We start from the raw sequence: 13,079 nt of genomic DNA on the forward strand, positions 1-13,079 counted from the left end.
ACTGACAGCCTCCAGCTGTTGTGCCTTTAGGTAATGCATCAGTGCTCAGCAGAGGCCCCTTTGCTGCTGGGCTGCTCTCAGCCAGTGACCAAACACAGTGGGGGTCCTAGAGCTGCGCTGTTCTAGTTTGATGGGGAACTAGCCTAGCAGATAATTTTTGCCTTGGGGACACCCCATTGACCCTGCCAAGATTTTCTCTTAACAGCACTGCTGTTGGAGGTTCTTTCCACCCAATTCTTCCTTTGCACCTCTTTCACAGGTGTCAGAACTGCTCAAGGTCTGAAGCTCTCTTCACCTATTCCTTCTTCCTGTCCCTGTGTATCCTTCAGAGACATTTTTCTGAAGAAATTTCTTGCACGTCTTGTCTGCTTCTCAGAGGACTTAAACTGATGCAATAATACATAATGAATTTGTATAAAACTTGCAGTTAAAATTCTTTCATTTTTTAAAATGAGAAAGTTGAGTTTGCTTACATAAATACAACTTTTGAATCTTAGATTTGTACTTGAAGTGGTTTTATACAATTCCTAGTCAAGAGTTTGAAAAAATAACTCTATATTCTTGTCACTGTCACCTAGAAACTTGGCTCATTCATTAAATGGTAACAAATGGCAGAAGGAATTCATCACTCTTTGTCTAGTTGACAGAAACTCTTCTTAATTGTTAACCAGATTTCAAATAATTTTGGTCTCTTTAAGTTGAGTATCCTAGATACTATCATTTTGTTAATTTTCTTTCATTACCAAATGCAATGTTGAAGTTTTCTACAGTAGCCAATTTCAAGACCCATGAATTTTTTATATTAATTATTTCAAAATAATCATAAAGCTCTTATACACAGCTATAGCTCAGTCTTATTAATAAGTCTTCAGGATTCAAAGTAGTACATGATTAAGTATCACTAGTGAATCTCATTTACTCCATATTTTTGAAACAGGCTGCCTTTTGCTTTGAACCTTTTAAAGTACAGATTAGTATATACCCTTTATAAACTCTTGTGTCCATTTCTCTTTCTTTCTGTCTAGACTTCTGTTCTTTGAGGCCTAGTTCAAACCCACATTTCACACTGACGCTTTCTTTCCTTTGTGTGAATCAACCTGTGTTGGCATGACTTATCTGAGAAATGTTTACTGAGTGCATATTCTCTGCTACGTTCTGCGTATAAAATAGTGAACAAAAAAGGATATCTCTCTATATTGTGAATATATAAGATTGATAATTTAGTGTAACCTATTTTTTTCTCTTTTTACAATATAGTTTAGCATTTGCTTATAGCTGAATATAACTCGTGTGTACATCTACACACTTGCTGAGTATTTTGTCAAAAGAATGAAGAACTTTTATAACTATGTTTTAAGGTTCTTTTATGCCTCATAATATCTCCCCATGACACTTACTTGTTTTTCACAAGTACTTGTGCATTAAGAGCCTACTGAATCTTAAGTATTAATTATAGCAGAGGTGTTTAGGAGTAGAGAGTCACTGGACAGATCCCAAATCTATGGTAGAAAACAATTTGTTTATTATCCTTTGAACTTATTCTGATCAGAAGAGCTGTAGGGAGGAGATGGAATAGTTTTCCCATTGAGTCTAGTGCTTTGGTTCTTCAGTTTGGCCATGTATTGGAATCACCTGGGGAGCTTTAAAAACTACTGATGCCTACCTCCCATCCCCAGAGTTTCTGATTTAATTGGTATGGGGTGTGGCCAGGACAAAGGGATTGTAATGTGCAGCCAAGATTGAGAACCACCGCATTAGGAGATAGTGACAATCAGCACTCTCAGTTAAAAAAAGTTAGCAGAAGGCTTATTTTCTTAAACTGTATAAAATATACACTGAGAGAGCCTGGGAACAGTGCCATCCCAATAGTAACGAGGACCCATAGCTCATTGAGGGAGTTCCGACTGGTCAAGTCTGGGAAAATTAGAGCATCAAAATAAGTAATTATAGTAATGGATTATAACCCATTGAATAAAATAGGAATCCATTATACTTACATAGGTAAATACATGAATAAATTGAAATTGGATTATTTGTACAGTCTCAAATTGAAACTCCACAAAATGCTTCATTACAGAGGGGAAAGGAGAAACTTGATAGTGGAGAAATCTAGCAGATACCATGTTAAATAGTCAGAGTGAATATTATCAGTAGTGGAGCAAATCAAAATTTTGTACCACCTGATAGCATATAATGAGAAAAAACGCCATCACTTTTTAAACAGTTCTCCCAAAGATCTATAACCTTCATCTAATTACAAGAAAACATCAGACAGACCCATACTGAGGGACATTCAACAAATAACTGACCTGTAATATCTTATGCCAGGGTCATAGCAATCAAGGAAAGACTTGAGGGACTATTCGATATTGGAAAAGACTGAAAGGGATATGACAGCTAAATGCAGTGCATGATTCGGAATTGGATTCTTTTTCATAAAGGACGTTATCAGTGTAATTGGCCAAACTTGCAGTCCGAGGCTTAGATGGTGGAGATGTATCAGTATTTGTTTCCTGATTTTGATGATTGTATTGTGATTATGTAGGAGAATATTCTTGTTTGTAGGAAATACGAAGCATGCCATTATTTGGCAAATTACTCTCAAGTGGGTTAGGAAAAAGTATTTATTGTACTGTTCTTATAACTTCTCTGTAAGTTTGAGACTGTGCAGGATAACTATGATTGTATGACTTTGTATATAGAGAACTCTTAGAATGTTAATTTTCTTATGGAAAAGTCATGTGAAGTAGCAACACAATTTATCGGGGAATTGTATCTTTCATGAAATAATTTTCCAAATAATCAAAGCTCTTCAAGTGGTAAAGTGCTTTTTTAACTGTTTTGATGTATCCTGTACTTTCTGCCTTTTAAGGCTGAATATATTGAACTTGGTCTTATCTGTTTTGGATAACAAATAGCCCAGTTTTTATTATTATCTTCTGAAGTAATACCCACGTCTAGATCCATGGTTAGCCTTTGGGGTTTTGTTTTGTTTTGTTTGGGTCTTATCTTCTGGTGTCTGGCTTTAAGTTCTGTTGGTGTCATGGTGCATGTATTTTTAATTTGTCAGTTCTCTTTCTAGTGTGTTATTTCTAATCTCCTGTAGTCTCAAAAACAAGATCTATGCTTTTCCTTTTTTTACTGTCATGTTAGTAAAACTCGGATTAAGTATAGATATTTTATCATAGCAATGTTGTACTCATAGCACCCCTTGAAGTTTAATTCAGGATTATGGCTAGGTTTCAACAAGTTCTGGAAAATGAAGAATTACTGTAAATAGTAGATGATTTCGCTCTCATTTTACAAACTTCTCTGAGAATATCAGATGAATTGGATAATTTTAAAAGAAAACCGCTGATTGATTGATTGATTATTATTATTTTTTTTTTAAATTTCAGAGCTCCAGAGATTATATTGGGGTTGCCATTTTGTGAAGCCATAGACATGTGGTCACTGGGATGCGTGATTGCAGAATTATTCCTTGGATGGCCTCTCTACCCAGGAGCCTTGGAGTATGACCAGGTAATAGAACTGTTGTGATAACCCAGTAGAATTGGTAGAATGTAAAGAAAAATAATAGACTTACAGGAATGCATTTTCCCAGGTATACAATACATGTGAGACTCCTTTTAGAATAAATTGGCAAAACCTTGGATCTAACGGAATTTAAATTCAGGACTCAAAACAAAACTTGATTTTTAAAGTGTTTTCATAAACAAGGGTATAATCCACAGGCCTGAAAACCTTTTGGGAGAATTTTTTTGGTACCATTTTTATATTATAGATATATAAAGGGCTGGACTGTGTCCATTTAAATAATAGTGCTTTGCTTGGGTGACAGACATCACTTGGGTGATGACAGCTGAAATGTCAGCCTCTCCCAAGGAATAAAAGTCATCATAGCTACTGGTCTTGAACCAACAGCCTTTACTGGTCTTAAGTACCTCAGTCACCCTAACCCTCTTTAGTATTTTTAGCTGTTTTTGGTGGTGCTAAAAGTCTAGCTTAACATTGAAATGACTCTCAATAAAATCCAGCAAATCACCTCCCTACACACTTTTCATGGTAGTTTTCAGGTGTGTTCATTAGTCTCTCTAAGCTACTAGACAGTGTTGTTTGCTATTTACTTGGTTTTTAATATTAAGATTCTTTTTTGGGTAATTGTTATCTTCTTCACTATTATTTGAAAGTTTCATAGCATCTCCCTTATTAGAGAGAGATATATATATATATATACTCATATTTTAGTAGAAAATGTTAGAATTAACAGTGGTTACATATATTTTGTCTGGCTTATATTTTTATTTAAATGTTATACTATTTAACTTTCAAACATGAAAAAAAATAGAAAGAACATTTTACAGCACACATAACTTGTAGCAAAATGCCTGATTTCTAAGATTTAGCTTTCTGTATAAAAGGGGATACGAGAGGTAGTTAATTTAGTGACTTAAATGTTGCTGAGACGACCCTAAAAGTCATTTAATATTAATTATTAAATTAGATGTTATCATTAACTTTAATCTTATCCTCTTCCAATGACTTTCTACCCATAAATTTCTGTTAGGCCAGGTGTTTTTTTAATATTCTCTACTTTCCCCCTCCATGTTGAGCATACCTCTTAAAATACCATTTCTATAAAAATTTCCATACATTCTAGTTTCCTTCATCTTTTTACCCAATCATTAACTTTGATGCAGGTGCCAAACTGTTACTAGTTTTGAAAGAGTTAGTGATCTAGTTGGAGAGTCCCATAATCCCTTAGCTGCTGAAGTACTGAGGTACCTGTCAAATTGTAGAAATATACCTTTGGCTTTGTGGACCACAGTTTATGACATGCATAGTACTCTGGAGCAGGACACCATCTAGTGGCAATATAAAGGTCAGTTTGCTGTTGTACTCTGGATTTGGACTTTACAGTTCTAGTGTTGGACAACTAACGTTGATACTGAAAAGGACCCTACAGATTATCTAGTTACTACCCCTTCACATTTTATAAAGGAGAAAACTGAGGCCCGGAAAAATGAAATGACTTGTCAAAAGTTACAATGGTAATTTAACACAAAGTCCTGACCAAAGCTCAGTTTTTCTAAAATCTGTAATAGATTTCTTTTTTTTTTCTAAACTGGGAGGTGTTATCTGATCCAGATTCACAATATTTTCGGAATGTATATTACTTTAATTCCAAATGGGTACAGTAATTGAAAAAAGTTAATAGCATACAGCATCAATAGCCACACGGTTATCAATTCAGTGTTTTAAAAGGTATTTTCCAAAATATATGAATACAAACAAATAAGAGTGATGTGTTTTTTGGTTCCAATCTTGGACTTCATACTCATTTTCAAATATGATGCTTGCTGTAGAGGTTTTGATAAATGTCTGTTTTCAAGATAAGCACTATCCCTTTATTCCTAATTTTAAGTTTTTTTTTTTAAGGAATTTTGCCCTTTTAAAAAAAATTTATTTATTTATTCATTCATTCATTCATTTATGGCTGTGTTGGCACTTTGTTTCTGTGCGAGGGCTTTCTCTAGTCGCGGCAAGCGGGGGCCACTCTTCATCGCGGTGCGCGGGCCTCTCACTATCGCGGCCTCTCCCGCTGCGGAGCATAGGCTCCAGACGCGCAGGCTCAGTAATTGTGGCTCAAGGGCCTAGTTGCTCCGCGGCATGTGGGATGCCCCTAGACCAGGGCTTGAACCCATGTCCCCTGCATTGGCAGGCAGACCCCCAACCACTGCGCCACCAGGGAAGCCCTAAGTTGTTTTTTTTTAAATCCTAAATTGGTTTGGACTCTGAAATGCTTTTGTGCATCTATTAAAATATTCACGAGTGGGGTTTTTTGGGGTTTTTACTTTAGTCTATTTATGTGGTTGAATTTCATAAAATTTCCTCAACTCCCTGGATTATGATCATCTAATTAGGATGTAAAAGGGCACGCCTCTGTCTGTTATCTGTTTCCTATTCTGGGCATCAGCTGCCATGATATACTTGGATACCCAATTGGGGTGTTGTTGCTATTTTATTAACTTATTTTTTGCCTTACAGTGACAGTACAGTGGGCAATAGTAGTAACATTACTAATTAATACTTATCGAGTTCTTTTGGGTGCCAGGAACTGTCAACACTTTAACTCATTTAATGTTCACAACAACCCTATGAAGTTTTATAGATGAGAAAGTTGAGGTGTGGGGAAGTTTAATAAGCTTGCCCAATAGTCTAACACGGGCAGTCTGAATCTAGAAGCTATGCTATTAGCAGTAGACCACCTCTACAGTACTTCATGGATAATGATACTTTCAAGACACTAAGAGTCCAGCTGAACCCTGCTCTAGTCTGCCCTAGCTCCCTGGCACTGACCCTCTTCCAGACTCCACCTCTACCCTACCACTGTCAATCTACTATTGCTCGAAGAGGGTTTTCACAGTCTGTATATTAGTTATTCAGATTCATCAACCTCCATTTGTATTCTGTCTCCAGATTTGAGTTCTAGGGAAGGAACCAGCAGCCTATGCTAGTTTATTGTTTTGTCCCGTGATAACTTTTTTTAAAAATAAATTTTTTAATTTTTATTTATTTTTGGCTGCGTTGGCTCTTTGTTGCTGAGTGCGGGTTTTCTCTAGTTGCAGTGAGCGGGGGCTACCCTTTGTTGCGGTGCGCAGGCCTCTCATTGCAGTGGCTTTTCTTGTTGCAGAGCACAGGCTCTAGGCGCGCGGGCTTCAGTAGTTGTGGCTCACGGGCTCTAGAGCACAGGCTCAGTAGTTGTGGCAAATGGGCTTAGTTTTTCCACGGCATGTGGGATCTTCCCGGACTGGGGCTCGAACTGTGCCACCAGGGAAGCCCCCGTGATAACATTTTGTACAAATATTTATCTCTCAGAATATATGCTGTACAAGATATTCTTCTTCTGTTTTGCTTTTGTTAATAACATTGCTTTTAACAACAGGAGTGTTTGTATATTACAAATATATCAGCATTATTTATAAAGAGTGGAAGCCCAGCCAATTAATTTGGAAATTCAATTCAACAGAAGCACAGAAATTCTATATTTTATATCTCTAGCAACAGCTGCAAAATATTATAAATCTAAAATTGATAGAACCAAAAAAAGAGACGAAGCCACAATCATAATTAGAGATTTAAAGCACATTTCTTTCAGTAATTGATAGAGAAAGTAGATAGAAAAATATCAGTAAGAATATAGAGGATTTGAACACATGATTAACCAAGTTGACCTAGTGATACAGGCATAGAGCACTACACCCAATACTACACGCAAAACTGCAGGATACATACTTTTTTTTTTTTTTTTTGGTACGCGGGCCTCTCACTGCTGTGGCCTCTCCCGCTGCGGAGCGCAGGCTCCGGGCACGCAGGCTCAGCGGCCATGGCTCACGGGCCCAGCCACTCCGTGGCACGTGGGATCCTCCTGGACCAGGGCACGAACCCGTGTCCCCTGCATAGGCAGGCGGACTCTCAACCACTGCGCCACCAGGGAAGCCCAGGATACATACATTTTATGTGCACATGGAACATTTACAAAAATAAAGACTTTCTGTGAAATATATTGTAACATCTCTTTCTTAACCCTTGTTGTTATGTCTTTTGTGTAACCTATATTTAACCTTGTAATATTGTTTTTTTCAAAGGAGGTGAAAAAGACTTAACAGTATATGTGTAGTATACTTCAAGGCCAATTTTGAGTCACTAGGAAAAACTTTTCAGACTATTTAAATTCTTTATTATGGGCTTTGTGTTCTAGCCCTTTAATCATCTGTGTCATCTCTTAAAGTCTTTCCAAGGCAATTTCTTCTTTGAATTTTGGATTCTACAACTAGGCACTGACCATGTTGAGAATATATTTTGTCATATGTGCATTTTATTTCCTTTTGTATACAAATGTACTTACTGTGTATGTGTAGAGAAGGCTGCTCTGTGAATTGGTACTGTGCTTGGATCCCTTCCTGTCTTAATTGTAGGTATAGTGTCTCATTAGTGCTATATGTACTCAATTTGACTTATATTTACTGGGGAAATATCAGTAACATTCTAGGAAATTAAATAATATTTTTATGGATGAATGGACAGTATTTAATTGGTTGATTGTTCTTGAAAAATGTTTGTTAGAGTTTAGGTAGAATCTTATCCAGAGCAGCCGAAAGCCTGAATTTATATTCAAATTTTATTATGCTTGGTAATATCAAATTATATCTTACGTAAGAAGAATAGAGCTCACTCCAGGGGTGGGGGTGGGAATCTTTAAAGAATTCTATTTTGTCAAGCTATTCAGGTTTCAAAGAGACCTTCTCAAGTTGGCTCAAGGAAAAGTTCATTTATTTTTGTGTGGACTGTCCAAAAATCCAAGAATGAGCTTTAATATGACTGGATTTTGTGAAGTCTGGAGTTGAAGGTGCTTTTAGGTTCAAGGCAACACTTAGAGAAATTAATAGGCTTTGGTAGAATTTCACTCTGGTGCTCGATCTTAAGTATAACTTAGCTGCTCTTTAAGTGCTTTTATCTGTTCTAACTTGCTACTCAGAATTCCTGCTCACTCTTAACTCTGGTTATGTTAACGTGGTCATCAAACTCTAGCTCTGCCTTATAACCCTTCAGCTCATCCTCCAACAGTATCTGGAATTTCTTAGTTTGCGTTTCTGACACTGTAAATCTGATTTGCTTAGCTTAATTCTAGTTGAGTTCACAAGGCAAATTTATGAAGTAATTGCTTCTAGGTCAGGTCCCCACCCTTCATCCACTGGAGACAGGAGGGGCATACAGATGGAACAAGTTCTTTTCAAATGACTGGCAGGCATTACGACCAAAAATAAACTTGGCAGGTTCATTTGCCGTTTTGTTTTTTCAGTGCCATCTCAACTTCTTAGGTATATTAATTGCTCTATGGTATTCTCTTAGCACTTTGTTTTTTTCTTTATAATGGCATTTCCTAGTTTAATTGCAGATTATATGCTTAAATATTTATTCTACTGAATTTTTTGAATAAATTTTAAAGATTGGCAACATATTTTATTGTTCTGCATAGCTTTAGCATCTGACCCATAATAAATGCCCTGTGTAAGTTTGTTGAAATTGAATTGTTGAGCACCTTTCTTACCATCTGTGATACTCTGACGCAACATCAAGGTACTAAGCTCTTAGTACTTTTCATTTTCTGTTTCCGTAAAACAAGGAACTCAGGCACTTGGGGGATGTGGGGTGAGGGGGAGGTACTGCACTTTAATGTAACGAAACTAATTTGTAAGGTGGAGATTTTAGTTATTTCATGTAAAATTCGGGATACAAATATGCATGAACATAGACTCTTGTTAGGAGGCACGTAGTCTAGCAGGGAAAACTGACATGTAAAAATAATTGTAATGTAGTGTTATAAATGCATTAAAATAGTTACGTTCTAGGTGTGATGGTAGCACAGAGGAAGGTGATTGCCTCTGTTTTGGATGGTTAGGCATAGCTTTACAGAGGAGAATTTCTTGAATTGAGTCTTGAAGAAGGAACAGTAAAAGTTTGCCACGTGGATTTGGTGAAGTGGCAGGGAGGGGAGTAAGGAGGGAGAGGAACAGGGATGTTGATAAGTAGGGGTTAGAGAGCAATCTAGGAAAGAGAAACTAACCCATGCAAGGTTTAGCAGGTGCTAGACGGGGCTGGAGTACAGGAGCATGTAAAGAGCCCGGAAGAGATAAAGCTGGAGGGCCTGTGTGCCATGTTTAGAGATTTGGAATCCATCCTGTAGGCAGTAAAGTAATTTTATACAGGGGAGTAATAATCAGATTTTCATTTTATCAAAATGGCTGTTAGCAATTTCTTGTTCTTAGCAGTGTGAATAATGAATTGGGAGTGAGTGGATGGGGTCATTAGGGAGGCAGGTAGACTAATTAGGAGGCTTGTGAGATTGTATAACTCAGAATTGAAGAAGACCTGAAAGAGGAATGGAGAGGAGAGACAGTTATGAAAAATACTAATGAGGTAAAATTGTTACGGTTTTGGATGTTGGGTGATGAGGGCGAGGTACTTGTTGGGCATAAATTTCAGGTTTCTGATTCGGGTGGTTGGTGGTAGTCTCCAAAGGGGGAAATACATGAGGATTAACAGGTTTAAGGAAAATCAGTTTAGAATATGTTCACTTTGAGGTACCTAAAGACCTGCCAGATACAGAGTGTCAGTAAGCAGTTGGATCTACAGCTCCAGAGCTAGAGATAAATATTTAGACATAGAATTAGAGATAAAACTATGGCACGTGGGGCTTGTAGAGGGAAAGAAGACAGATAAAACTCTAGAATGCAATGACATATAACAAATGGAGGAAGGCAGTTAAAGAGTGCCAAGAAGTAGGAAGAGAAATAGAAAAGAATGATGTGGAAATGAAAGGAACAGCGTTTTCAAGTTATTCACTTGAAAATAGCCAGTGGTGTTGAAGTAAGATAAGGATTAATATGTGACTATTAAATGTGTCAGTTAATAACAGGACATTATCATTTCGTGAGAGTAATAGTAAAATTCCAATTGTTGTGTGTTGAGGTTAGAATGGAAAGTAAAATATAGACCACTATTTTAATGCTTTTAACTGAATGAGAAAAGTGTTTTAAATAGTTAAGAGAGTTTTTGGGTTTTTTTTTTTTGTTTTTAGGCTGGAAGATATTAAACATTTTTGTAGATCGAGGGCAAAAATCTCATACAGAGGAAGAAATAGAAGATGCAGGAGAGGATGGACTAGTTGTATTTGAGGTTTAAAAAAAGAATCCTGTGTTCTCAAACACAGTTTCAAGGGGTTAAGCCTCTGTTTATTCCCTGTGCTGCCCAGTTGTTGATCTGGGGAACAGATATTTGAGGGCCACCTATGTACCAGACACTGTCATGGGTGTACGTGTAAGAAAACAAAACAAAGTTCTTCCCTCATGAAATGTACATTCTACTGCAGAATGGGGTAAGAAAATACAAAGTAAATGTACCAGAATATCGGATGATAAAAAAGCACAGTAGAGAAAAATACAACAGAATAAGTAGAGATAGGGGTACTAAGAGGGGAGAGCTTGTTCTTATTTATTAGTGGGGCATGAAAGGCCTCATGAATAAGGTAACATTTGAGGTGAGAGCTGAAGGAAGTGAAACACTAGCCATACAGATGTCTGGGGGAACAGTGTTCAAACAGAAGGATGTTAAGTTCAGAGGCCCTGAGGCTGGAGCTTTTCAGTGTCCTCCTGAGAGAGCTCATCTACACTGTGTCCTCCTCTACTGACTCAAGCACACATATGCCAGTGACATAGATGCGTCCCCTCCAGTGCTCCCATAGCCCTAATTCACCACGTCAACTTGTCACTAAGTCAAGTAACTTGTCAGTTGCCTGTGTAGATTTCTCCAGTTTCTCCAATGGTTTCCCAGTATTGCCTCTCAGAGTAAAATCCACACTTCTTAACCTACTGATAAAGCCCTTTGCCTGCTAGATCAATTTCGTCTCTTGCCATTTCTCCCTTAGTGAACTTTAGTCTCTGAATGTGTGGATGTATTCCTTTTATTTTCCATATTTACTCATATTATAACCTTAGCATAAATCATAATAATTCAGATTTTTTTCCATTCCTTCAGGGCTGACAAACTGTTTGTTCTTTTTGACCCAACTTGAGCATCACCTCATCTGGAACTTTATATGACTACAATTATTATATGTGTCTCTTCTTTGTTTTTCCATAAGGCATGTATTTATTATACCTGTATTATATCAATATATATTACACTGTATTATAATTGCTTACTTGTATGTTCCCTACTGGACTGATTTCTTAGGGCACACACTGTACATCATTTAATTCTTGACCTAACATCTACCTTAGTGTCTGATATAGTTGTTCAATAAATATCTAATGCAATAAAAGAATAACTCTTCTGTTTTGTAAATTATTTTTCAGATTCGATACATTTCTCAGACTCAAGGTTTACCAGGAGAACAGTTGTTAAATGTGGGTACAAAATCCACAAGATTTTTTTGCAGAGAAACAGATATCTCTCATTCTGGTTGGAGATTAAAGGTAATTCATTAAAAAAAATATTTAGAAAAACATATTCTAAGATGCTTCATGTTCACAGATAATACCCTCTGTGCCTATTTTTCTTTCATTGCATTTTTTTTTTTTTTTTTTTTTTTTGCGGTACACGGGCCTCTCACTGTTGTGGCCTCTCCCGTTGTGGAGCAGAGGCTCCGGACACGCAGGCTCAGCGGCCATGGCTCACGGGCCCAGCCGCTCCGCGGCATGTGGGATCTTCCCAGACCGGGGCACGAACCTGCGTCCCCTGCATCGGCAGGCGGGCTCTCAACCACTGCGCCACCAGGGAAGCCCTCTTTCATTGCATTTTTTTCTTCTTTTGAATTTTCATTTTTGACAATCCCCACCCCCCACTTTTAACGAGGAGAGTCCTTTCTGAATACCTTAGCTCATTCTCTAACCTGGCAGCACAATTATTAACTCACTTTAAATAGTTTAAAAAAATTTTATGTGTATCATTTTGTGTTGTTTATCTTCCCTACCCAGTTCTACATTTATTAAGCTTTATAGGACAGGGATTGAATCTAACCACTTACTACATAACCCAAGTACCTAATTTATTCCTGGGATTAGTAAATCTTTAATGATTCACTTTAGTTATTTTGTTAAGGATTTTATCTATATGTGTAATATTTTTTGGTCTGAACCTGAACTTCTCATTTTTTGTATACTTCTAAAAACTTACATTTAAAAAAATTATTTTATTTATTTATTTTTGGCTGCATTGGGTCCACTCTTTGTTGCGGTGCGTGGGCTTCTCATTGCAGTGGCTTCTCGTTGCGGAGCACAGGCTCTAGGCGCATCGACTTCAGTAGTTGTGGCTCGCAGGCTCTAGAGCGCAGGCTCAGTAGTTGTGGCACACAGGCTTAGTTCCTCCACAGCGTGTGGGATCCTCCCGGACCAGGGCTCAAACCCGTGTCCCCTGCCTTGGCAGGTGGATTCTTAACCACTGTGCCACCAGGGAAGTCCCAAAATTACATTTTTGATAGTTATTCTTTTGAAACTACTACTTGCCTTAGAATATTC

General features: G+C 37.4%; 1 protein-coding gene across 3 annotated transcripts in view; it reads left to right on the top strand.

Moving 5' to 3' along the window:
* HIPK3 (homeodomain interacting protein kinase 3) overlaps nucleotides 1–13,079 on the top strand; it is a 96,350-nt gene that overhangs the window by 66,814 nt on the left and 16,457 nt on the right. For all 3 annotated transcript variants that reach the window (XM_082659440.1, XM_082659442.1, XM_082659441.1), the window contains exons 3-4: nucleotides 3,399–3,522; nucleotides 11,919–12,038. In XM_082659440.1, coding sequence (XP_082515566.1) covers nucleotides 3,399–3,522; nucleotides 11,919–12,038 — 244 coding nt within the window. The remainder of the gene's footprint in view (nucleotides 1–3,398; nucleotides 3,523–11,918; nucleotides 12,039–13,079) is intronic.

This window comes from Grampus griseus (genome assembly GCF_964374135.1).
Source record: "Grampus griseus genome assembly, chromosome: 8".
NCBI classification, from domain to species: Eukaryota; Metazoa; Chordata; class Mammalia; order Artiodactyla; family Delphinidae; genus Grampus; species Grampus griseus.